General features: G+C 45.9%; 1 protein-coding gene across 3 annotated transcripts in view; it reads left to right on the forward strand.

Moving 5' to 3' along the window:
- The window catches only part of LOC147029129 (uncharacterized), a 96,592-nt gene that overhangs the window by 36,268 nt on the left and 33,635 nt on the right, over positions 1-26,689 (forward strand). For 2 of the 3 annotated variants that reach the window (XM_085880071.1, XM_085880073.1), the window contains exon 4: positions 19,341-19,773. In XM_085880071.1, the coding sequence (XP_085736197.1) occupies positions 19,341-19,773 (433 nt within the window). Of the gene's footprint in view, positions 1-7,448; positions 7,912-19,340; positions 19,774-26,689 lie in introns of those variants that run through there. The other variant, XM_085880072.1, reaches the window with a different exon arrangement.

Here is a 26,689-nt window from a genome sequence, read left to right on the forward strand (position 1 = left end):
GGTGACACAGGGGCAATGCAAGAGGGTAGCAGGCATGGGGTCATGGCAGAGGCAGGCAAACAAGGCATGGCAAATGCGGACCAGGAACTGTAGTACGAGCTGGCCGGCCTCTGGTCTGGTCCCGTCAGGTTGAGTGGAGGGAGTGCAGTGGTGCTAGCCGCTCTGGCAGCGGGCTCGGACCTAACCGGTCTCCCCCCAAGCTATCGCCTTTGCCTGTCTGTCCATACCCACTCCCTTAATTTGCACACAAAGCAACCAAATTTAGCCCCTTTTTATTTTTAAAATAATCATTTGTCCCTATAACCCTCCTGTTGTCTTTGTCCCGCTAACCTATTCTGTCAACCTAGCCTACTCCCAACCCCTAAAATCCTTTCTGGAGGGAACTAAGGAAGAGACTAGCCTCCTGCCTCGAGGCCCAACAAAGCCTCCGAATGGCCTCCCACAGAGTTCAGCAATCCTACTGAGGTGAGTCCAGCGACCTACAGAGAGCGAAGGGATGGATGGTGCGAAGGGGTACATTTCCTAACTATCCTCGCATTTATTAACTTTAAACTTCCCTGGGGCTTTTCAAAACGCCTGTCATTTTAAACTATGGGTTCTAACGACCATGATTCCCGTTGCCTGAGTTGGTGTCCATTATAAATTTGGGCCTAGTCCACAAATTTTCTTCCGTGCCCTTGCACAATTTCTTGGCTGGTCAGCGTGGCTCACTTGGCAGGGATCCCTCCTCTGCCGAACTCTAACCATGGCACCCGGGTCCTGAGGCTGTCTCCGAGCCTACCTGCTCCCTATGAAGGCGGGGGTTGACCTCCCTGGCATTGCCCCCCTCCGATGCTCACATGGCATTTTGGTGCTACGGGTCCCGGTCCGTGGGTCACCCGTGCCCACTACACTATCCCGGTCCCTTGGACCCTTGGCCTACTCTGACCCACGAGTCCGGTGCCCAGGGTGCCTTCTAATCGATACTCGCCTTTCAACAGCCACGCGCCCAGCCGGTCCATGGACTCCTGCACCCCTCCAAATGGGTTTCGTGCCTTCATACACCACCATCAACAGAACGACCTCCATTTGGCAAATTTAACTAACCCACTAACTAACATGATACCGACCCCAGGGTCACTTGGGTGGGACTCACTCCTCCCCCACTCATTCATTCGCACCATGCATTCCACATTCACTCCATTCACACAGTCGGGCCCGCTGACCTACACTTACTCATTGTATATCTTTTTCTCTTCAACACACTCTTATTTTTCACATCATTCTGACACTCAGCTAACTAAGTTCCCCTAACTAACCCGTGCCCCTCGTCATCCCTTACACTAATGCACGTTCCATTTAATTCTATCATTAAGCTACGTCCCCACTACACATTCCATGTCTGTCCATGTCTCCCAAAATTCATTTCCCATTTCTAAATCTAACCTAAAATCCCTCTAACTAGTCCACGGGCCACATGAGGCCGGTCTATCTAAGCTAAACCCATCTCGCTAAACTCGTGCTTCCTTTGCCCAAACACTGGGCTGTGTACTTGGAAGCGAGGCTTTTTTTTTCTGCACCGCTACGGTGGTGGTTTACGGCTTGCCCGATCGTCCCATGGGCAATACCAACGTCCCCTCCGATGGCCGATCCATGCAGCCATGACGTCACCCTGCCAATCGCAACGAGTGCTCGCTCTCGGGGAATTCCCCACACGGGACAACGTGCGCTGTTTCCCCAGCATTCGTGCCGCGAGGTCCGGGCCGATGACGTCACTTGCGCACCGAACCTGCGCGATTTCCCGTGCAGGTTAGCATGAGCGCATCGTCCCGGGAACCCGCTCCGCGCATTCGCAAACAGAACACGCGGCATGCAGCATGTGATGCTCCGCACACGTGCCCATGTGGGAACCTGCGTGTTCCAAATTCATCCCGTAGTCGCCATTTTAGCCGTCCACGCGATGGTCTTTTTTGAGACGCGGGACGTTCCCACGCCGGAATCCCTCCACAAAGACTCGCGCGCAAGGGCCGTTCGTAAAATGCCAAACGGGCCTTGTACACGGCGTCTCGCAGGACCGGCGTGGTTACCAAAATACTTACTAGCGGCCCATTTGGTTCGCTATTCGTGTCTCCCATCTGGATCGGTCTGTCCATTTCCACGCATGCCATGTTACTCACGCATGCCATGACACTCGCATTCTGTGCACACTAACCACACACACCGGGACATTCCTATCGGGGATTCGTGGCAACTCAAGCAATCCCGGGGTCTCCATACCCCCAAGCTCCGCGTGTACCTGTTCGCAGCACTCATCCGCTCTACCTCGTTCGGCCCGATCGGACTCACCTCGCCACGATCTGCTTCAAGGGAGTATAGCGTCTCCCTTTATTCCTTAAGGAGGCTATACTGCTGCTTGCACCGGGCCACGACACATTCCCCAAGCTCAACCCCATTGTCCCTCACTATCCCTACCTGTGTGTGCTCATCAATTTCCTCATCCAATTCCTTCCCCTCTTTGGATGTCTGCGTTTCCGTCACCTGATCTATCTCCCGTATCTCTGTTATTTCATTTAATTCCTGTGTTTCTCCTTGTGTCTGTTAATTTCTCCATCTCCGTCACCTCTTTTAATTTTTCCGTCGTCCCCTTATGTCTCACCCTACACGTTTTGGTCTCCCCATCAATTATGACGCCGCTCGTCGTCCCGACCTTACTCGTCTCCATCGCGGGCCGGACACAATTTGCACTCCCTCCTGACTTGATCGTTTCGCCACGTGGTGCCACCATGATGCCTCTTACACCCGTCCTCATTACCTCTTTCCACGCCTGGAGGCTCAACCCCATGCTCTGCATCTCACCCTGCTGCATTTGCATATCGCCCCTCAGTGCCTGCATATTTGCGTCCATTTTGTTTTCCACGTTTTGCGCACTTGCGTCCATTTTGCGCTCCAACCGTTGCGCATTTGCGTGCATCCTTTGCATATCGCTCTTCATTGTTTGGTTTTCACCCCTCATCAGCATTAATATTTCCCCCAACTGGTCCAAGTTAAATGTCCCTGACGGACCCGATTCGCCTCGGTCGGGTGCGGATCCACCAAGGGTCGGGAAGGAAGTTTGACGGAGGGGGTGGGGTGTCATACGCTGCCCCTGCGCCCCTTACGGACTCTGAGTTTGGTTGCGGGGAAAGTTCCTGCATGGGGGTGGTGTCCCGGACCATGGGTTCATCTACCACTACATCTACCTCTAAACCCACCTGTTTCAGCCTGTCTTGGCTAGCCATGTCACGTGTTGGGAAGAGAATTTAAAATGCTCGTAATTTGGGGGAATGGGGGGGGAGGGGGGGAGGTTCGCTCCGTACACCCCTGGTCCGACCCGTAAATTTCTCTACGGAGCCGGAGGGGTTCGAAACCCGCTCCTGACACCAATTTGTTGTGGGCCGGGTATCGGCTACGAGCACGATCCCTAGGTGGGGCAGTAGGGTCGACTCTAACGAACACCCGGAATTTAGATCGTACCTTTCGAAAAACTCCGAGAGGTACGGGTCCCTTACCAGACCGTGAATCGTCAATAATTCCACCACGTGGTACAGGGTTATTTGCCAATCCTCAAAATACCTAGAGATCCACGTGGCGAGCTACCGAGTATTCACACCCTCGACGGCACCCGTACGAGTCGAGCTATTAGCGTGCCCGACCCGTGTGCAACCTGAGCAGATGGTTGCCGAAGTCCCGTCGGTCCAAATGTACTTTTACAGTGGCAACAGCTTTTATAATTCACCAACACATGCTATGCTAAGCCAATGGAAGAAACACATCAACGAACTGATTCATTAAACAAAAGTATTTATTTATAATGTGGGAAAGGGGGGAGCACTCAAGAAGGAGAGTTATCCGACTATAGGGATGCACGTATGTACAGCAAAGTGCACTTGTAGAATTCCTACTTACAGACAGGCCCACAAATACACACACACACACACACACACACACACACACACACACACACACACACACACACACACTCACACACCGCCTCCACCCTCCTCCCTGTCCCTCACTGGACGGTTTTGGCGTGCGAAATTCTTCGTCACCCTGTCATTGGCCAAAACGAGCGGCAAGTCCGTCGATTGGCCCGGGGGCGTGGTGACGTCACGCGGACCGCCTTGCTCACCATCGCGGGGTCTGATTGGCTGAGCGGCGGCCATCTCACTCGTAGCATACTGATTGGTCGAGGGCCACCGCGAGGCTACTCCTTGAACTCCGCCCACCATGGCGTCGGCCAGAGCGAGGTGAAGGTGATGCCGGCGTTGTCGTAGTTGATGTTTGTGGTGTAAAAATATAAGAAAACCCTGACTATCAAAAGAACTCGCAGCGCGTGTACATTTATTCACCCATTATACAAGGGACAGGGAGCTTAACTAAAACGCATACTGATATAACTATTCTGTATGACCTGTATGTTGTGTGCTCATGGCTTCCAGATTCGCAACAATATTTTAAATTACCAGAGGTTCATATTTACTTTTAGTAAAAATAATTTGTGATATTTCATGAATTACTAAAATGCTTACATGACATTTGTGTGCATGTTATCGTTACAATAAACAACTGGTGTACAGAACATCAATTCGAATATTTCTTCAGTCAAGCACTAAAAATTTTCTTTTACATCATTTCCTCTCGATAAAATATACAAACATAATCTCTCATTTGTAAGATAATTTTACACTTGTCTATGGCAAACCTAATTAATCCCAAAATCCTACAGTATGTTGACCAAGTTCCCAATATTTCTCATCATAAACAATCTCATGAGTTCAGTCTCAGATAGGCATTGCATCATCATAATCTTATTTTCCTTTCATCTATACTTCATCAGTTACTTAAGATCAACAGATGTTGTTGATCATCATCATTACCATGTCTTAATTATCTATCCTGATTTCACATTACATATTTTCCAGAAATCATCATCAAAATGATCATTTTGATCTCTCGATGCAAAATGCATGGAACTTGTGTGACCATTGTCTTGGTAATAATCTTCTTCATGCAAATCACAAGCAACTTACCCATACATTTTACAATAACCATTTTAATACAGACAGTAAAACTACTACAAGTTCTTCACACCTTGTTACAATCTTGTCAGCCATACTGGCATTCACTTCCTGATGCATAGTCCAGGTAGATTTAATCTATTTCACAAAACCCTTCAGAATCCTCACAACAAAATGTTGCTTACCTTTAGTTCTATCAATTGCTTTTTCTTTTGGTGTTTCAGTTGAACTGAACTATGACCCTCAACATTAACTCAGATTAGCATACAATACATACCCCCGATTTTTTTTTCTTTTTTTTAACATTTGTTAGTCAGTTTGATATCGATCAGTAACCCATCAGTAAATCATTTTAATTTGGTTTGACCAGCCTCCTACCACAACATCACATCTCTGCATATTATCTCCTATGATCTAATTTACCTAAATTAGCACCTTGCAAGGATTTATAACGAAATCTAAGACAGGTGGAGGCCATTCAGCCCACCATACCTGCATGGAAACCATACACCATACTAGCTTATTAACACAAGATCCAAGGAATAAAATACAAATTTTTTTTGGCTGCTCTTAGAGCACCCTTATTCTGGACATTTCCATCTGTCTGTCTGTCCACGAAACTTTGGTCAAGCCTAGGGGCTAAACCACTCAACCGATTCCAATGAAATTTTGTAGGTAGGACCAATATTTCTGGGAATCGTGTGTTTTCGAATATGGGACCCCGGGCCCTAGCAACGGCATATCAACGGCCCTTTAAAGTGGTCAAAAAATCGAAGCTTAGAGTTCTTTGCACAATCTATCTTGCTCCCTTCATGCCAATTTGCAGCCCTAACAAAAAATATTTGTAGGAGGACATAGGTTTTGGGCGATTACATGTCGAACATTTCAGAAATGGTTAATTGCGAATATCTCTAAGAGAAAGTCTGATTTTGATGAAACTTGGGTGAAATGCGTACAATGTGGCAAGCATGTACACAAAAATGAATGGTTGCTATGCACACCTCCGTTGCTTAGCAACAGCTAAAATACTTTATCGTACATCGTACACTTATTGTGGACTGCACAAAAAAATCAATACCTCCGAGGGACCTGTTTTTTTGTGCCCAAGGAGAATGTCTTACAGCATCATATAAAAAAATAAAATCTTTAGCAAATAGATAAATGGAATTACCAGGGCTGCCATTTGTTAGTCTCTTTGGAAACGTGCCTGAAATTTCATAAGACGGGTTTCTGGGCGCAAACTAAGAGGGCTGTGATAATCATATTTATTGTGCTAAATTGATTGATAGCATGCACATGAATATCGGCTAGTAGCGTCGGCCAGCTTCCCATCTAGAGCGAGCAGCTATGTCGCCTACCGGCTTGTTTTTAAATTAATGAGATAAGTATTTTTCCCTCTTCCCCTCAGGAGAGGGGGCATGGGCTTGGTTTAAATGCACATCAACCACACAACCCTCCTTGACAGGACCCTCACCATCAGCACTCCATACACATGTACACAATCACCCATCAATGCTCAAATTACCTAAAAGTCTTATAAACATCCCTATACCCCTCTATCTCCATAACTTCCAGGTACCTATCTAATTCTAATTTACACTTATCTTCCTTTTTGCTGCCACTACTTTTTTTCCACTACTGCTACACTTTTTTCCAGGGAGACCATTCCATGCATTAACTAATCTCTGAGTAAAAGTCCCCTGCCTTGCTACCGTCTTAATTCTCCTCTTCTTCACTCTCAGGCTATGGCCCCTGATATACTTAAAGAAAGCCTTGCTATTATGTTTAATATTCTTAGCCATGTCCTTCTCGTATTCTCTTTTGGCTTACCGAGTTATTTCCTTAACCTGCCTGACTGTTCTTGGTCAGTCTCGGATAGACTTTATCTGCAACATGGTCCCTTCTTAATATATATATATCTCATTCTGACCAGACATCAATCATATTATTTATCAAAACTTTGCAAATCATGGACGCAAAAGTTAATTGTTCTCTCGTGATGTCTCCATTGCAGAGTCTCATTTTCTTTGACTTTAATGAGCACAATGTCTTCCTCTGGACCAGGATCATAGCAGTCTTTGATTGTTGCTTCAAGCAAAATGTTCTCGATCTGTAAATGAGATACTCTCACAATATTTGTTAGTACAACACAAAATGTATGCATTGATTCGTGTTCATCAGAGGGGTTGACTCAGCATGCCATCCTTCCGAAGTCGGCGAAAGGAGTTTCAGTGTGTACTGGTAGAGGGGCACAACGCAAACAACCTGCAAACAACCTCAGCGGTATAGTTTGCTGGAGCTGTCCTTTATTTCACTTTGAAATGATTTTTTTTTTCATCAACCGCTGTAACAACAGGAACCCAACAGCGTGAGCAATCCATTCGATAAATAAGTACGTGCATTATGGCCATCGAGGTACTGACACAATACCTGCTCTTCCGGGTATAGCGATCGCACTTCATATATTTATGAATGATGACAGAATCGCTTTTAAAACATTCGCTGTTTGTTGTTAATTTCGTAAGCTAAAAACGACAAATCCCTCTCGCACTGATGTTCCGAAATCTTTAGCAATACCAAAGTATTTTGCAACTCTGTATATAGTCATTCACTTCCTGGTTATCCATGAAAAACATCTTTCCTTCAACGCGTGACGTTATTACATCTATGTTGTTGTTGTTTTTGTTTTTTTTTCACTTCCTCATCTATGGGGATGTATTTATTCCTAATTTGTGGCCTTGAAGCGTCAAGATGTTATGTCTGTGTTAACACTTTCGATCGTATCACGGTAATAGAGTACAGAGCTCAGATAGACGACCAGATTTCCAAATGCGTTTGTTGAAGTTGCTTCGTTTATGTCCAATTTCACACAATGGTAAGCTACTGATCTGTATTTTATGTTCAACACGATTTGTTATGTTAGCACAGATTATATAAATTCTCCCGTTTTGTATGAAGAGATAGAGATTTTTGATAAAATGCTTCTTGAATGTCACATATCTCCTTAAAAAAAATCGTGATTATCATCACACATGCCACACACACACACTCAGTTGTTATAAAGTTTGTTTTTTTAAGTTCAATTCAAATAACCATTGGGTGTTAAAAGTAACACCACATGCTTTTCATTCACTGCCCGACCTCTTACTCTGTTCCCCCCCCCCCCCACCGTGGACTGGTTATCACTAGTGTCTATTTGATCTTGGCTTCTATTTTCGAAGGTTTGGTGACGTGCTCTACACGTTTCCAAAATAATTCCGACGAAAAATGGACGTTTTGAAATGTTTGTTGAGACATTTCAGCGATCGCGAGCTGGTGGATCACGTGACACGTGGCATCGAGCAGGCAGTTGTTATGTTAGACTTATCTCATGAGTTTGAGATTATCTACCAAAACATCTACCGCCGTAGTCATAACAGTTTGGGTTAGCCTTCCCAAAAGTGATTTTAACATCTCTTAACCACAACATCCTCCCAGACAACATGCACAACAAATCGGTGGACGAATTTCCTTCATGTGGGCAAACAAGGTGAATCTTATGCTTCTAAATCTTGAGAAAATCTTTCCCGATTCATTTAATTTATGATTTTCGGTCATCGAACGACACCTTTGTATAACGAGTTCATTATTGGGCATCAACACGACACAGTACACCACAATGCAGTGCAATATACTGTATATGACGTCATATTTGCTGAACTTTTTATTATATTATATTTTATATCGTTTTAGGTGCATACCTTTCGCACAGACGGCCTGGCGTACCATCTTGTAATACTGTACATACCATGTTGGCTCCTTTTACCTTTCCGAAATCATGACAGCATCAATAACTCCACAATCCCTCACATTTATTTCTTAACCTTTATTTATGAAAGATCCTGCCCTCAATTGTCCATTGTAAACCAACCTAGCATTCAAATAAATCCATTCCAATTCTGTAAACTACCAATCGTGTATGCATTATGTAGACATTAAAAATTTATTTTATTCAATTAGACTTTTAAACCAATATCACAGCATCATCAATCTCGGCGTTAACATGGTCACCACATAACGTTTGACTCGTGGCTATTAAATCACCCTGTTAGTTTATAAAACGACATCATTTACATGACATTTCTCTGCAGTTTAAAGAAATAGCCTCTTGTTCTTTATGCTGAAAAATAGATTTTAAACTCTTTAATCTTTATCTAAAGAATAGACTTTAAAATCACGCACGACCTCTTGTACATGGTTCGAATCCTGAATCGAAGGTCAATTCTGCCTTCAAGCTGTTACTGAGATTAAAATTAAATGGAAATGTATGTTCCATTTTAGTTCATTTCATAACCCAGGAATGCCTTTTGCTCTGTGAACCAGCCTTATCATTCAAGCATTATTATTGATTTTTACTTTTGACAGCTGAACAATTATCATCCCATGTCAGTTTTGCGTGCACTCAAGAACAAAGTCAAATAATATCTCCAGCTTCAACACTTTATATCTATGAACCTTATTTTACTTATTCATTTTTAGCTCGCCTGTTCGAAGAACAGAGAGCTATAGCGATACCCCCGGCGTGAGCATTAGCGTCAGCGTGAGTGTCAGTGTGAGCGTGTTAAAGTTTTTGGTGCAAGTTATTTTTTCCTTTCTAATGTTTTTATCCACCACACTATTTTTTTATACACCCGATATATATATATATATATATATATATATATATATATATATATATATATATATATATATATATATATATATATATATCGTGGCGTATTATGTGTCGTCTGTCTGTCCGTCCGTCCGTCCGTCCGTTCCTGTCCGCACTCTAACTCCCAAAGTTTTAAACTTTCACGTTTCATATTTGGTAGAGAGGTACAGACTGTGGAAACGGTGTGTCGCGAAATACGTTCGTCATCTAAAGTTGTTGCCATGGCAACCAGGATGCTGTTTTCCATCCGTTTCTGTCCGCACTCTAACTCCCAAAGTTTTCAACTTTCACGTTTCATATTTTGTACATAGGTACAGACTGTGGAGACGGTGTGTCGTGATATAGGTTCGTTATCTAAAGTGGTTGCCATGGCAACCAGGATGCTGTTTTCCATCCGTTCCTGTCCGTACTCTAACTCCCAAAGTTTAAAACTTTCACGTTTCATATTTGGTACATAGGTACAGACTGTGGAGACGGTGTGTCGCGACATACATTCGTCATCTAAACTGGTTGCCATGGCAACCAGGATGCTGTTTTCCATCCGTTCCTGTCCATACTCTAACTCCCAAAGTTTTCAACTTTCACGTTTCATATCTGGTATATAGGTACAGACTGTGGAGACGGTATGTCGGGACATACGTTAGTCATCTAAAGTGGTTGCCATGGCAACCAGGATGCTGGTTTCCATGTTGTAGCACAATTCTATATATACCTTCTCGTTCGGGCATATATTGTGCTCACTTGCGCTCTTGTTACTGATTACAATATACAAATACATATATTGCTTTAAAATTATTTGGATCAGACCACTGCAATGCTTTATAAAAACTATTAATTATTAGACGAGTCTTTTAAAAACGATAAATGTATAAACAGGCGAGCATTGGGTGGCTTTGACACCAACTCTGGTATATTTTATGGTCACATTTTAAATTCATTTCAATTCCACTACCCTCAGGGCATCTACCTGTCTCGCTTCTCATTTGCAATACAATACAACTTGTACAGATACAGACAGGATACAACTAATCATACAAGAGCTCTTCGACAAACAATACACATTATCCTGTTTGAAGCACAATTCCACCCAAAAAAAGCCATTATTTCTCAATTTCCAACCTCTGTTGGACATTGCCCTATTCTCAACTACCTGTGAAACACCCTGTCCTCACCTCAACTGTCTCTCAACTTCCAACGTCTGTTGGACCGCTCTATTCAAGTCTGCATTGAAAGTTCCAATGTGGACTGTTAAGCCAGGCATACACCAAAAGTGCCAGTGTAGCCAATCTCAACTTCCAATCTCTATTGGACAACAACCTATCTGAGTCTGCATCAAAAGTGCCAATGTAAACTAGAGAACTATCCAGGCATACACCGAAACAGTGCCAGCGCAGCCATTAAAAAATGTATTCCTCAGCCCGATCAGGACTTTTCGGGACTCCAACAATACCTTTTGAAAATGACACTTATTCTTCAACATCAACATCAATCACTGAACCATAAACCTCAAATCTATCCAACTCCAATTTCGTTCAAAGCATGTTGACCTTGAACGAGGAACACAACAATCCACCAACAACACACACTCTCACAAAAATCACTATCTCTCGCCTTTTCTCATCTGTGAGCTCGTGCCTACCACCAGCTCACTCTGAACCAGGCCCTTCCAGGTTTTAATGCTCCTGCCTGGCTTGTCAATTGTAGATACAGGTACACCTCAATACAATTTCAAGACATTTATTGAACAAACAAACAGATTATATGTGTGTGCACAGGAGATTCTGGACAGACAGATTTATTCCAGATCTCTCTACAATTGAATAATCTTTGTCTTTGTATAGTTTCCAGTAAGACACCATTTTTATCCCCGCCACATGGCGGAAGCGGGATATTGTTGTCACCCAGGTCATCCGTCCGTCCGGCCGTCAAGATTTATAGCTATGAGTGCGATAACTCGTAAACTGTTCGCCATATCGATTTGAAATTTGGGTCACTTATGTACCACCTGAAAAGGAAGAACCCTATTGATTTTGGGCGTGGCCGGATCCAAAATGGCCGACTGGGGCGGCCATCTTCAAAATAATGTTTTTTTGCCATATCGATTTGAAATTTGAGTCACACATGTACCACCTGAAAATGAAGAACCCTATTGATTTTGGGCGTGGCCGGATCCAAGATGGCCTACTGGGGTGGCCATTTTGAAAAAAATGTTTTTTTGTAATAAATGGAAAACCGCTTATCTGATTTCAATTATTTTTGGTTATTACGTTCCTCACCCCTGGGGGAACTTTTTCGAGATGATGACCAAATGGTGTCTTGTTTCCAATGCACCTCCCTCATTATCTGGAATATGTATGACCTTTTTCATTCAATGGCAGGGGATTCCCCATCTCTGATGGTATATTTATAATTTTCTTACACTGACACCATTTCGCCCAATCTTGACAATTTCCAGGTGAACCTTATCTTTAGTCTTCTTTGACAGCTCCTGCTTAAATGGTTGGAACACATATTCAAACCCACACATATTAATTGCACAGAATGCTAGAATGATGTCAAATGCCAACTCTAATGGCCATTAAAACAAGTTTCCATCTTATGTAGGTTAAAAGTCAGTCTGCTTCTCCCAAAACTGGGAAGATATATTATCTTGAAGCGACCAGAGCTTATTGGATACACCTGGATATTTTCTGAAGTACACATTCCAACTTGTTTGTGTCTTTCATACAAAATTCTCAAGATAGTTCTACATGACAAGCAATTCTTTGTATTCAACTTACTGGCAAAGTTCAACCTGTTTACACATTTAATACACAGGTGATCTTTCCATACAGAGGAGAAATATAATTCTGTTCATTCCAAATGGATACATACTTAAAACATCATATCATATTTGAATGCATTTTATTTTAGGCTTATTATATTTTATTTTAATAATCATCATGAATTATCATTCTAGTACAGAATGCTATAATGACATCAAACGTCAACTCTTATTGACATTTTAGATAAATTTCTATAATATTGTTGCGAATTCGCGCCCGCCGGCGTGCGATCGGCCGCTCGACTCGAATGGCGGCCGCCTCGCCCACTGGAACGGACAATTCTGTCGTGACCCTCCAGGAACTATTGCCGGGAGCCAGTCACAGGTGGGCCTTTCGACCTCACCACGATCGTGCCAATCGGCCACCCGCGTAGGATAGGGTTGTTCGCCAAACTCGACCTACCTAAGTACCCACGCGGATGGTAAACCGGGCGATCGTACCTCGCCGCATGCCGACTCCAGACACGAACCGCCTAAGCGGTCTGTTCCGTGCTATCGGGATAACCGAGCGGTGTTATCGTCGGCCTCGACGGTTCCGATTAATTACCGGGCGTATTAAGCCCACTACGAACCCTTTACGTGAAGCAGGATGGAGAGTCAAACGAAGGAAAGGACGCAGCGAAATGGGGAACAATTCAACATAATGCACATTTATTACCCAGCCCACGAGAAGCACACATATACAATAAAACAGTCAGAATGCACATATATCAATTTAAAACAAAAACAACAATGCAGAGCTACGACCGAATACGCGAACACACGGCAACACTTATAAAGTTTTACTTCACAGACGGCGCCGACACACATTTACTCAAAAGCAAAGGAAAGAAGCCACCCTCATAGGCAAGGGGGTAGACGGGCCCGTAGGCCAATGTGTGCGCGGGACCTGAAGGAGCGGTCAGGTCCGTGAGACCGGGTGGGTCCTACCCGCGTCCTCGTGACGAGCCGCAAATGTGGCTGCCCGGCGGTGCCCCGACTTCGTGCTCCTTCGCGGGTTTCGTTGGCACCGCTTGGAGTGGGGTGGGAACGGGGCCCCCTTTTTGCACTATCTCAGCGTGGGGGAAAGGGGGAAATTGTTGATGCTCTGGGGGAGGAGAATGGCTGGCTGGCTTGGGTCCCACGACGAGCGATCCCACCGCGACCTCGTCGCCGACCGCCGTCTTCCCTGCCTCGGACCAGAGCTCCTTGGCCTCCTCCCACAATTCTCCTCAGCCGACTGCGGAAACCACCTTGACGCCTTCGCCTCCCGACTCCACTCCGCTCTCCAACCCGACTTGACTGCCAAAACTCTCTGCTTTCAAAACTCTCTGCCTTCAAAACTGTCTGCTCTTCCACTCCGCCGCTCTTCCCCAAAACTCTCTTCCACCAAAACTGACTCTGCCCCAAAACTCTCTGCTTCCAAAACTCTCTGCTCTTCCACTCCGCCGCTCTGCCGTGCGCTCGGCGTTTTATAGGCCGGCAGGAGAACCCATATGCAAATTTCTGGATCAGGATGAGCTCGGGGGCGGAACCACGCTCGCAGATTGGACCGAGGAAAAGGGGCGTGAATCTCCCCTGATCCTAGAATTTGCATATTTCGATTTCACATGGAAGCGCCTGGAGGCGGGGCCAAGCCGCTCCGCGCTTGCTGATTGGACGGATCAGAAGTGGGCGTGTAGCATTCTTGATCCGAATTTTCCCTCGGAAAGGCCGCTGTTTGCACTCGCGACTCGGTGCATATCGCTTGAACGAGCCCAAGACAGCCCGACGCTCAGTGTTCACAGGTGATGCGGGAATGGCCGTAGAAGGAGAAAGGTGAGGGTGATGGAGGGTTTTTGGTGGTGGTTTGATGGTTATGGCGGTTGATTCAAAATAAAGATAGAACAGAAAAACGCTTAACTCAAAGCGTCGCAGCCCGAATGAATCACATAAATTCCCTCTAAACAACGGGTTTGGGGCTAACTTCACATGTACTTAGAGTTATCTCACCTACGGGACCTGAATGGTGGTTTGCGAATTTCCACAGCGGTAACAATATGTAGGTTAAAAGTCAGTCTGCTTCTCCCAGATTGGGAAGATGTACTGTCATCCCCCGTTTATTGCGGGGGTTACGTTCCAAACCCCCCCGCAAGAAGTGAAAATCCGCGATGAATGGATGCCTCCCAAAAAAAATCGACTTGTCTGGTCTGGTCGGCTTGGCAGTGATCGGGTTTGAGGTGCCGGAGATCGACTCGTCTGGTCTGGTCGGCTTGGCAATGATCGGGTTCAAGGTGCCGGAGATCAACTCGTCTGGTCTGGTCGGCTTGGCAATGATCGGGTTTGAGGTGCCGGAGATCGACTTGTCTGGTCTGGTCGTTTTGGCTGTGCTCATCCAACCACGGCAAACCTTTTTCCTTCCCGAAGCATATATCGAGCACTTTAACCTTCTCCTGGAGTGTCAGGACCTTCCTCTGGCGCTTCGGTTCCTTGCCAGAAGCCTTAGAAGGTGCAGGGCGTTTGGGCGGCATCGTAGGGCTTGGAGAAAAAACGAAGAAAATATTCGAAGTTCACAAGCGAAACTTTGTCTCGTGCGTTGTGTGACTGGTCGAGCACCACGCGTTATAATTTATTGCTTAAATAATTTATATTTTATATATTATTACCGCGATATACCGGGGGAATCCGCAGAAAAAATTAGTTAGGTTCCAAGGGAAAACCCGCGATGAACCGGGGGCGCGATAGGTGAACCGCGATATAGCGGGAGATTACTGTATTAACTTTAAGAGATTAGAGCTTTGTGAATACATCTGGACATTTTCCTTGATCCACATTCCAACTTTTTGGTGACTTTTAATATGGAATAGGCAAAGCCAAGAAGCGAACGTACAATTCTTCTTACATTCATTTCTGAAATATATCAAATTAAACAGTCTTTTTGCAATGAAAAAATAAATATTTCCTGAACTTTACCTTCTCAACAACAACTACACTGCCTAGAACAGGATCTTATCTGCAAAAATATATATTACCTCAACATTACCTTCACAACAACAACTACACCACCTAGAACAGGATCTCATCTGAAAAAAAAAATTTCCTCAACATTACCTTCACAACGACACTGCCGAGAACAGGATCTCATCTAAAAAAATTAATACTAGAATAGAACGTAGTATTCTTCTTACATTCGCTTCTGACTTTACCTATAACTTGTTCACAACTGTATACGCAATTTTCGGTTACTTCGGCCTGGATTCGGGATCAGCGATCAAATCTATCTATAATTCCAGCAATGTGTGCGTGCGTGCGTGCGTGTCTGTCTGCGACCGCAGTTTCGACGATCGCCGGTCCGATCGGATTGAAACTTGCCAGGAATATTGCCGGGGCCCAGCGGATGTGCCTTTTCAAGGTTTGATATCAATCGGACGAGGGGTTCCCAAGTTACGGCCATTTACCTGTCAACCAATGACAGGACACGGTGCTATGACGTCACGAATGACATCACAATGTTAATTTATTTATTTTTTATTATTATTTTTTGCACGATTGATGGTCCGATCTGATTGAAACTTGCCAGGAATATTGCTGGGGACCCGCGGATGTGCCTTTTCAAGGTTTGATATTAATCGGATAAGTGGTTCCCAAGTTACGGCCATTTATCTGTCAACCAATGACAAGACACGGTGCTATGACGTCACAAATGACGTCACAATTAATGTTTGTTCATTTATTTATTTATTTATTTTTGCACGATTGACGGTCCGATCTGATTGAAACTTGCCAGGAATATTGCTGGGGACCCGTGGATGTGCCTTTTCAAGGTTTGATATTAAGGTTTGAGAGTGGGCGCGAGAGAGAGGGCAAGAGAGAGGAGCGACAGAGGAGGGGGGAGAGAGGGGGCAAGAGAGCGGAGCGAGAGAGGGGGTGAGAGAGAGGGGGTGTCAATTTGAGAGAGGGGGGGGTTGAGTAGGGGCGAGAGAGGGGGGGTGAGAGAGGAGGTGGGAGAGAGGAGGGGCGGGACTAAGGGGGAGCGAGAGAGAAGGGGCATCACAATTCTTCTTCTTCTTCTTCGTTTGATATGATGTCACAATTGACGTTGGGGACCTGAGTATGTTTCCCAAGTTATGGCCATTTATGATACGGTTGGTCTGATCTAATTGAATAAAATGCCCCAATCCAGTCGTCGTTTACGAGAGCAAAGGAACGAAGCTGCACATACTGGCACGCCTCACCCACGAGAGAGGGTATTGGCACGAGAGAGGGGAGAGAGGAGGTGGCGAGAGAGGTGGGGGGGAGGGAGGGCATGAGGGGGGGGGTGAAAAAATGCCCCAATCCAGTCGTCGTTTATGCACCTACGGACATGCACCTACGGGCCCGCACTAGTAATGTAAATCACGATTAAAAATTATTTTTTGATGATGCGGGAGATATCTTTATTAAAATCGGTGGAGGAAATATACACTATGTTTGATATTATTTGAGTCTTTCATGTCTCCGACGATGCCTTTTTCTCCCGGCATCCATCATTCCCCATGACAAAAACCGAAACAAAAAAAACCAGAAGCAAAAAAAAAAACGGAAGCAAAAGGGTCATAGCCAATGACACGGATTCCAAATTGCCAGGGTATTGTGTTGTTGTTGTTTCCTAGTCTCTCATGTGCACGCGTTAAGTAATATTCACAAGATAGAAATAAAATCCAATCGTGTTTAGACACCGCACAGCGTTTATAAAAAAAACGGAAGCAAAAGGGTCATAGCCAATGACACGGATTCCAAATTGCCAGGGGTATTGTGTTGTTGTTGTTTCCTAGTCTCTCATGTGCACACGTTAAGCATGAAGCTCACTATGTTCGCAATAAAAATTCCTTTCGATAGCTTTTAAAAGATAGGCAGTAAAAAATTCTTTTTACTCAATTCAACTTACTGGAAAGGTCTGGAATCGCATCATATTTGAGTCCTTTTTTTATTTCAGGTTTAATACATTTATTTTAATATCGTTTTAATTATCAACATTTTATTATTTGTTTTATCACCCTCAAACCCATAATGCTAATTTTGGGAGAAATTGCCTCTATGGGATCATAATTACTTGTATCATAAATATCTTCATCTTCTTTTATATCATGATAAACGTGATCTGTAGTTATCTCGAGTATGAAGTTATCCGTATCCGTATGTAACAATACAATATTCTCCCTATATCTTTACTTTAGATTCTTATAAAAGTAATCACACATTAAATACTTTAAAAGATCTAAAACAGCTGTTCTCATATAAATTGGTTTATCCATCTTTATACTCTCTTTATTCAAATGAACAACACAAAAATTATCTAAATATTTCTACACTTTTAAAGTTTGGTTTATTTATCAACTTCTCTGGCTGCTCCCAAGTTGAAGCAAGTCTTACATTTTGTCTGTTCCTTATATTTTCCATTGTTTCACCAAATACAGAATTATTCATCAACTTGTAAAAGTCCTTCTCAAACCCATTATTAGCCTTTGTTCTCATCCTCATATCACAATCAATATATTGACTTAACCAATGACTTTGACAAAACTTTAGTGTCCATGGACCTTTTAAACTTGTATTCCTGCTTCTATAAATTGCTTTCGATTTCTTTGATGTATAACATACTTCTCTTTATCAAACAATGTTGTGAGTCATTTAGTTGTCGGAATATACTGAAACTCATTTGAAGAAAATGATCATAATTGGTGTGGTGACGGTGCAACGGGGGCGGGCGGTGGCGACGGTGCAACGGGGGCGGGCGGTGGTGACGGTGAAACGGGGGCGGGCGGTGGTGACGGTGCAACGGGGGCGGGCGGTGGTGACGGTGCAACGGGGGCGGGCGGTGGTGACGGTGCAACGGGGGCGGGCGGTGCAACGGGGGCGGGCGGTGGTGACGGTGCAACGGGGGTGGGCGGTGGTGATGGTGCAACGGTGGTGATGGTGCAACGGGGCTGGGCGGTGGTGACGATGCAATGATGACAATCAATTTTCTAAGGGTCTCAAGGGGCTTAAAAGGTCAAAAAAAACAACTACTGCCTATAATTACTACCCCTTCCTCCGGTATTCAAAGGTTGAAGAAATGGAGAGGGGGCTCTGAAGATGACCCTTCCCTGGGGTGTCATTTCATCTTGGCTGGCCCTGGGTGTGGCAGCAGCAGATTGGTAGCATTAGGCCTCACACTGTTTAAAGTGAAATGAAGAAGAGGTTCTTCCCAACCATGGCATTGCTGCTTGTTTTGTCTTTGTTTTGTCCAACCATGGTTTTACTCTCGATGGACATTGATTATGTGCTTATTAATGAAACACAATAATGGAAGTGGTTGGGGAGAAGGTGAAGTTCAGGGTCACTCTTTGGTGGTTCTTTCATTCTGTTTGCAATGGCTTTTGGTTGTATGCTGCGAGTGTGGCTGTGCTGCTGATGTCATGCCCCTGTATGTTAGAGAAGAAATTTGGAGTTTGGCCAGCGTGCCAGGGATAGCTTGCCTACTCTTCAAGAAGGATGCCATGGGGTCTTTAATGTCCACCAATTAATGTGTGAGGGAATGCCCAGTTGTTCATTCATCCGAAGGATGGTGCACACATTGATCCCTTGCCCTATCTGTGAAACACCACGGTGACAGTTTATAGCTGCTTCAGGATTCAAACCCAAGCTAGTCAACTCAAGGGCAAGTGTGCCTTCCTTAAGGCCATTTTGCCAGCCCACATGGGGTGAAAAAACTGGATGTGGAGCCCTGCAATGATTGTATAAAATATAGAGGAAAGAAATAACATGTATAACCTTCCCTTTATTGATATAAGCATTGTGTCCCTGACAGGTCATCGGTGAAATGGACACCTTCTTGGAATGGCTCCAATCACAAGGCCTGAGAGCAGAAACAGCCCAAGCAGTGATCAATGTACTTGGAATTGAGAATCGGAAGGTTCTTCGAGCGTGTACAGACTCTGATTCATTGCAAACAGAGCTCCTCTCTCTCGCCAAAGATAAATTTAAATTTGCAATGTATGCTGACTTCTGTAAATTTGTGAAATATTTTTTGAAGCCACAGGTTGTACAGCTTGCAGGCTCTTCTCTGTTGGGAAGCCTGTTCGTGAACTTAGAGAATGTTATTCGAGAACTTTCCAGTTTCTGTGAAAAGTTTATTGGATTCCAAAATGTGCAGCTGAAAAGTGTCCCTGATTTCCGGGGAATCGGTTTCAGTGATGTCTGCAGCTTCCACTGTCAGGATGATGGATTAAGACCCAAGTCTGGTATGTCACTATTTTATTCATCCAAGCATGTCAGGAAATACGTTGATGTTCAATCATTCATGTGTTTTTTTTTGTCGTTTATGGAATCTTGTGTTGATGGGGACAGGTGGGAGGCTCGGAGGGTGATGGACGGTGTGGGGGGGTGGGGTATGCTGTGAAGGTACTTGATATGGGGGAGGTGGAATGAGAGGTAAACTGAAAGGAGGAAGTGAATTGGGGGATGGGTGGGGGGAGAGTATGGGGTGAGGGGGATGCTTAAAGCAGGGACGTGAAGTGGAGGGATGCTGAAGAGGAGGTCTCGTGGAAGGGTGTGGTCTTGTAGTAGATTATGTGGGAGGGCACTGACACTGAGGGGTTGACACTGCAAAATAATGTGAATGGGATTCGATTGTTGTGTGCAGACAACCTCTGCAAACTGGACTTTTAAAATTTTCCCAAATTTAACTTTCTGAGATAAACATCATTGGATGGGTGGATGGAATTTTGGTTCAAGAGGGAGAAAGGTCAAGCTGCAGCAACCGGAGGATGATTGGCAGAACCAGCGTTTCTGTGAGACAGGTTTGCAAAATATGCCTGTGTTGAAGAAGGAGAAAAAGAAGAAGAATATATTGTGATTGAGAACACATAGGGTGCTGATTCCAGAGAAATGAGGGAAGTTAAGCATTAAAATACACTTACAAAAGCTTTTAAAGGAAGAAACTATTTCTTCAATGGGTGTACCACTTGGGGGAGAGAGGATGGGGATGTTTATCCAAACGTTAAGGAGTGTTACAGAGGTGGGGGTGGTGGGTGTTTCCAGTCGAGTCGCTAAATTCAAGGAATAGCAACAACTTGCAATTGGAAGGCATTTTGTATCCATCGAGTGTGGCACACCGAACCTGTGCCAATTGTGCATGAAGCGGAATGTATTCATTTTCTAATCAAGCTGTCGTTCTCTGGACGCAAAACGAAGACTGTATTTTTTAATTCTTTTTTTCATTCTTCGAACATCTTTGAATAAGCATATACAATTGGAAATAATTGATTTAACCTTCAAACATATGACTGAAACCAAGGCAAAATGAAGTGTAATGCCTGAGTAAAGGCTCACACTGATTGCCTAATTAGAAGTAGACAGACTGTGTAAGTAGAATAAACACATAGGTATTGACAGAGAGAAGGGAGAAATTTGAAAAGTGGAAGAAGGAAAGTTAAAAAACAGAAATAGAGGCATGCCATCCAAACCAGAATTTCACACAATCAAGGGAGTCGAGAATTAGAGAAGATAACAATTGTGAGTGGGAAAAAGAGAGCGCTCGAGTTGATTGATTGAATGTATACTCTGCCTGAAAGCAGGTCCTTTGCTGCTGTTAGGTCCACCCCCCTCCCCCCCACCCTCCTCGAGGTGTATACAGTGCGCACATGGTCCACCATCAACCCCCTCTGAAAATGCAATATATTTGAGGCTTTTTCTAAAATTTCATATATTCTGACTCCAAAAGAGAAAATGTTTATTTTGTAAGTTTCCACTCACCAGTTGTAGAAAAGGAAGCACCTTTGTTTACCATCCAAACATCTTCTGATTCTTCCTTTACAGAAGCACATTTTGAAGCTTCTGAGAGAGGTCAGGTCAGGTTCGATCTGTGACCTGCTACAGGTACCATGTAAACCTGTACTAACCTGTTCCATGGTCGGGTTGTCGGCGACTAAACCGTCTCCCCCACCAGGTTTTCTGGTGAGGAGGGTGTTTGGATATGGACACCCAGCAGGATTAAAAACAAAACCTGTCAAAGGGCGGAGGAGCTCCTTGTGAGCCAACGGCCATCCATATCTAGTGCCCAACTGTGTCTGCGGACGTCCTCCTACAGTTGGGTTACTTCTTATTAGGAGGTTGGTGGCAGGATTTGCACTCCAGCCACCGTAAAACGCTTCATTCCGCAAAACGCAAAAACGCAAAAAAATCTGAAAACCCACTCCGTGGGAGTACCTCCTGTGCAGCTTCCCTTCGCAGGGCAGCTCACCGGATGATGGGATTGGGGCAAAGCCTTCGGGACCCCCAATCTTTGATAGGAGGGAAACCACGGGGTAACATCCCTGGGTCAGATTGCGGGAGAGTGTGTCGGAGTGGTGCTGAGGTGTCGTCCACCAGACGGCGGTCTCCTTGGGTTAACCTGAGGCGGTCCCTTCGGGTGGGTGCCTGGAATGTCCTATCCCTAAGAGAGGATGATCACCTGTCTCTGTTATCATCTGAGCTCAAGCGTTTGGACATCGGGATTGCAGCTCTCTCTGAGGTTCGGAGACCGGATTGCGGCGAGATAATGGTGGGTGGTTACACCTACTATTGGTCTGGTCGCTCTGATGGTTACCATACCCAAGGAGTTGCTGTAGCTGTGTCCAATAAGCTGACCCCAATGATAATTGAGGTAACACCGGTCAACGAGCGTATTATGAGATTAAGGATTCGTCACTCCTTAGGTGTCATTTCCCTGGTCTCTATTTATGCTCCGACTGAGGCGAGTGATCTTACCGTGAAGGACACATTCTACGCCACACTCGAGTCTGTGGTTGATCAGTGCCCCAGACGAGATACACTTCTAGTCTTGGGGGATTTCAATGCATCGACTGGAACTGATGGGGATGGTTATGAGGTGTGTGTTGGTCCCCATGGGTCAGGAACTATGAACCAGAATAGCACTAAGTTCCTTGACTTTGCAAGAAGTCATGGACTTAGGGTGGCTGGTTCATGGTTTCAGCGCCCGCAAGCTCATCGCTGGACTTGGTATTCCAACGCTGGCGGTGTGGCAAAGGAGATTGACCATGTCCTCATTGACGGTCGTTGGAGGATGATCCAGAACTGCAGGGTCTACCGGAGTGCTCAGTTCCTCAATACTGACCACAGGCTTGTTGTAGCAACTCTAAAGCTGCACCTTAAATCCTGGAGAATGGTACCATCCCAGCCTAGGCTGGATGTTGCCAAGCTCAGGGATGAGAGAGTAGCTGAGGAGTTTGCGAACAGGCTGAGTGGACACTTGGGGGGTCTGGGTGCTTTGGGGGGTCCTGAAGAGTTGTGGAGCACCTTCAAGACCACCGTCCTTGATGTTGCCGGTGGATGCCTTGGAGTTCACCGCAGGGCAAAGAAGAATTTTGTCTCTCAAGGGACACTGGATACCATTGACCAGAGTCGCAGGGCCAGGCTGAATGGCAGAGCTGAGCTGTTCAGGGAGCTGAGGCGTAAAACTGTACGTGCACTGAGGGTGGACAAGGAGGCCTATGTGCGAGGAATCTGTGAGGGGGTAGAGCATCACCTGTGGACAGGTGATTCTCGTCCCGCTTACAGCGGAATTCGCGCATTACGTTCATCCAAGCCCATCCCTCGGAGCACTGCAGTTCGAGCAGAGAGTGGTAGGCTCTTGACAGAGGAGTCTGAAGTGAAGGCCCGCTGGGCCGGTTACTTTGAGCGGTTGTACCAGGCTGATCCCCCAGCTGTCGAGTTGGACGTCAAGGGTGTTACAATCCCTGTTGCTGACCCTCGAATCAACTGTGGTCCACCATCGCTTGTGGAAACACGGGCTGCGGTGAACCAGTTGAAACGGGGCAAAGCTCCAGGGATCTGTGGCATCCATGCTGAACTTCTCAAGGCTGGTGGAAATGCTGCACTCGCGTCGTTGCATGCAGTTTTGTGCTCTGCCTGGAACACAGGCATCATCCCAACTGACTGGAAGAGGGGCCTTGTTGTCCCTCTCTGGAAAGGGAAGGGTGATCGCCAAGACTGCAACAACTACCGAGGGGTGACGCTGCTCTCAGTGCCGGGCAAGGTCTTTGCTCGGATAATTCTTGATAGGGTTCGCCACCATCTGCTTGAGCACCAGCGTCCAGAGCAGTCAGGCTTTACACCAAAGAGGTCAACGATTGACCGTATCCTTGCTCTTCGTGTCCTCACTGAACGCAGACGAGAGTTTCGGCAGGGGCTACTTGCAGCCTATGTTGATCTCTGTAAAGCGTTCGATTCAGTGAATCGGGATGTCCTCTGGAGGATTCTTGGTCTTCGTGGGGTGCCACCGAAACTGATCGATCTGATGTCTGAACTCTACTCTGGTACTGAGAGTGCTGTGAAGTGTGGTGGTACCGCCTCTGACTTATTTCCAGTTGTTACTGGAGTTCGTCAGGGATGTGTACTTGCCCCCACACTTTTCAGCACTTGTATGGACTGGATTTTTGGGAGGATGTCGGAGAGATCAAGTTGCGGTGCATCGTTTGGCAATGTCAAGATCTCGGACCTTGATTTTGCAGATGATGCAGTCATCTTTGCGGAGACTTTAGACATCCTCTTGGGGGCCCTCGAGGTGCTGAATGAGGAGTCGGAGCCGTTGGGATTACGGATTTCTTGGGTCAAAACAAAGATCCAGGCTTTCGGTGACATCTTGGATGCTGCTGTCCTGTCTGTGTCTGTTTGTGGTGAGGATGTTGAGGTCGTGGATAGATTCACTTACCTTGGCAGTGATATTCATGTCTCCGCAGGTTGTGAGCCGGAGGTCAAGAGACGTCTGGGTCGGGCCTGGGGAGTCATGGATTCACTGGATCATGGGGTGTGGCGCTGCCGGTACCTGTGCGGGAGGACGAAAGTCCGAGTCTTCAGGTCCTTGGTACTTCCAGTCTTGCTCTATGGGTGCGAGACTTGGACTTTGACCAAGGATCTGAGACGGAGACTTAATTCCTTTGGTACCAGGTCTCTTCGGAGAATCCTTGGCTATCGCTGGTCGGATTTTGTGTCCAACGAGCGGTTGCTGAGAGAGACTCGGATGAGATTTGTTACCTGCATAGTCCGTGAGCGTCAGCTGCGGCTGTATGGACATGTGGCTCGTTTTCCTGACGCTGATCCTGCTCACCAGATTCTCTCAGCGAGGGAGTCTCATGAGTGGAGGAGGCCAGTGGGCCGACCACGTGCCTCATGGTTGCAGCAGGTTGACCATCATCTCAAGGAGATGGGGATGGGCCTGGCATCTGCCTGGGGGATGGCCAGACGGAGGCCCCTGGAGTACCGGCGGAAAGTGGACGCAGCGACGCGCTGTTCTGGCACATGCTCCCATACCTGACCTGACCTGAGAGAGGAATCGTTGCATTTCTGGTATTTCACATTTGCAGGAAATGTATCACCTGGAAACAACTCACTGTCAGTCTTGTGCAGGCATATAAAGTTTAGAATGCGACTGTGTGTATGTATGTATATATACACATATATATATATATATATATATATATATATATATATATATATATATATATATATATATATATATATATATATTGTTGTAGAATTCCCGCCCGTCGGCGTGCGAACGACCGCGTCTAACCAATAGCGGTCGCTTCGCCCACCGAACGGACAATCCAGTCGTGACTTTCTGGAACAACGCCAGAAACCAGTCACGGGTGGGTTTTTAATCCCACCACAACCTTGTCCGCACTCTATCCGCGCTACAGGGTCCGATCGCCAAATCTTCGATTTACCAAATTATTCACACAGGTAGGTTACCGAGAGATTGTACCTCAACGGGACCGCTTGGAAACGAGCTGCTTAAGCAGCCCGTTTCCTTTTGGGATAACCGAGCGGGGTATTATCGCGCAGTCCCGTTGGACCCGATCACTTTACCGGCGATTTAAAAACCAACTATATTTCGAGTGCAAGATGGGGCAGTTCAATGAGGGAATGGACACAACGAACAGGTTTACATTCACACAAGGACATTTATTATGATAAAGCACGTATGCAATTAAACAAGGCAAAACATGTATGCACCTATACAAGCAACAAAAGCACGACAAAAGAACTACAACCGCTTACTTATTATGTACAGTCACTTGCACTTAACAGTTCCTACTTATCAGACGGGCCCACGGACACACGTACGCGCGCGCGCGCACACACACACACACATATACACACATATACACACACACACACACACACACACACACACACACACACACACACACACACACACACACACACACACACAAGAAATGGTGGCAGAGGCCTTTAATAACCAGCTCCAGCTCGGAGGACAGGTGAGCTGAAACCCAGAACCTATCTCCAACCTCTCCACCTCGTGTGGTCTTCAAGTTGTTCGGAGCCGGGCTCCAGCGAGAGCGAGCTGGATCCAATCGCCGAGCTGCGATCCTTCCCGAGCTCCCGCGAAACCTCCCGCACTTCTCAACACGTGCTGGTGAGACGAGGTGCCGATCCTTCCCGTCAATGCGTCGCTTCCCCGAGGAACCACCTCCTGCGCTTCTCAACACATGCTGGTGAGACGAGGCGCCGAACCTTCCCGTCGATGCGTCGCTTCCTCGAGGAACCACCTCCACGAAGAGGTCGATGAGTCGCACCAAGCCGGGAACCAAAATGGAGAACAAAGAGCTCCACGAACCAAGAAGAAGAAGCCACCACTCACAGCTCGAGCCGAGTGACCGGCCTAACTTCCTTCCAAACAGGGCAGCTTGAAGCAAAAAGCTCTCCCGAGCCAGGCCTCAGCCAAAGTTCACTGAGCCAGCCGAAGCAAAAAGCTTCCGAAGGCCTCAACTCTAACCCAAGCCAAACAGGACCCGAAGGTCTGCTGAACGACTACTCTCTGCCGAAGCAAAAAGCTTACTAACCAAGAACAAAGAAAAGATCTCGTCCTTATCTTTCTCCGCTCCCCCCCTCCTCCACGCCCGGCGTGACTCATGTCCTCGTGATTCATCCCCCCCCCCCCGCTCAACCACGAGTGGGAGGGAGTTGCTGACATCATGAGTCACGGGACGGCAGGGTGGTTCTTGCTCTTCGAAGAAGAGGGGGAGGGATGTCTTCATTGTTCATTCCCTAACTATTAAATCGATCCGCAGCGCAGCTAATCGATTTCTGAACATTTAAACAATGAAAGGTGAGCTATCTTGGGAACAAGCA

This window comes from Eptatretus burgeri, chromosome 4, assembly GCF_056783735.1.
Source record: "Eptatretus burgeri isolate ZD-2024b chromosome 4, Ebu_testis_v1, whole genome shotgun sequence".
NCBI lineage: Eukaryota > Metazoa > Chordata > Myxini > Myxiniformes > Myxinidae > Eptatretus > Eptatretus burgeri.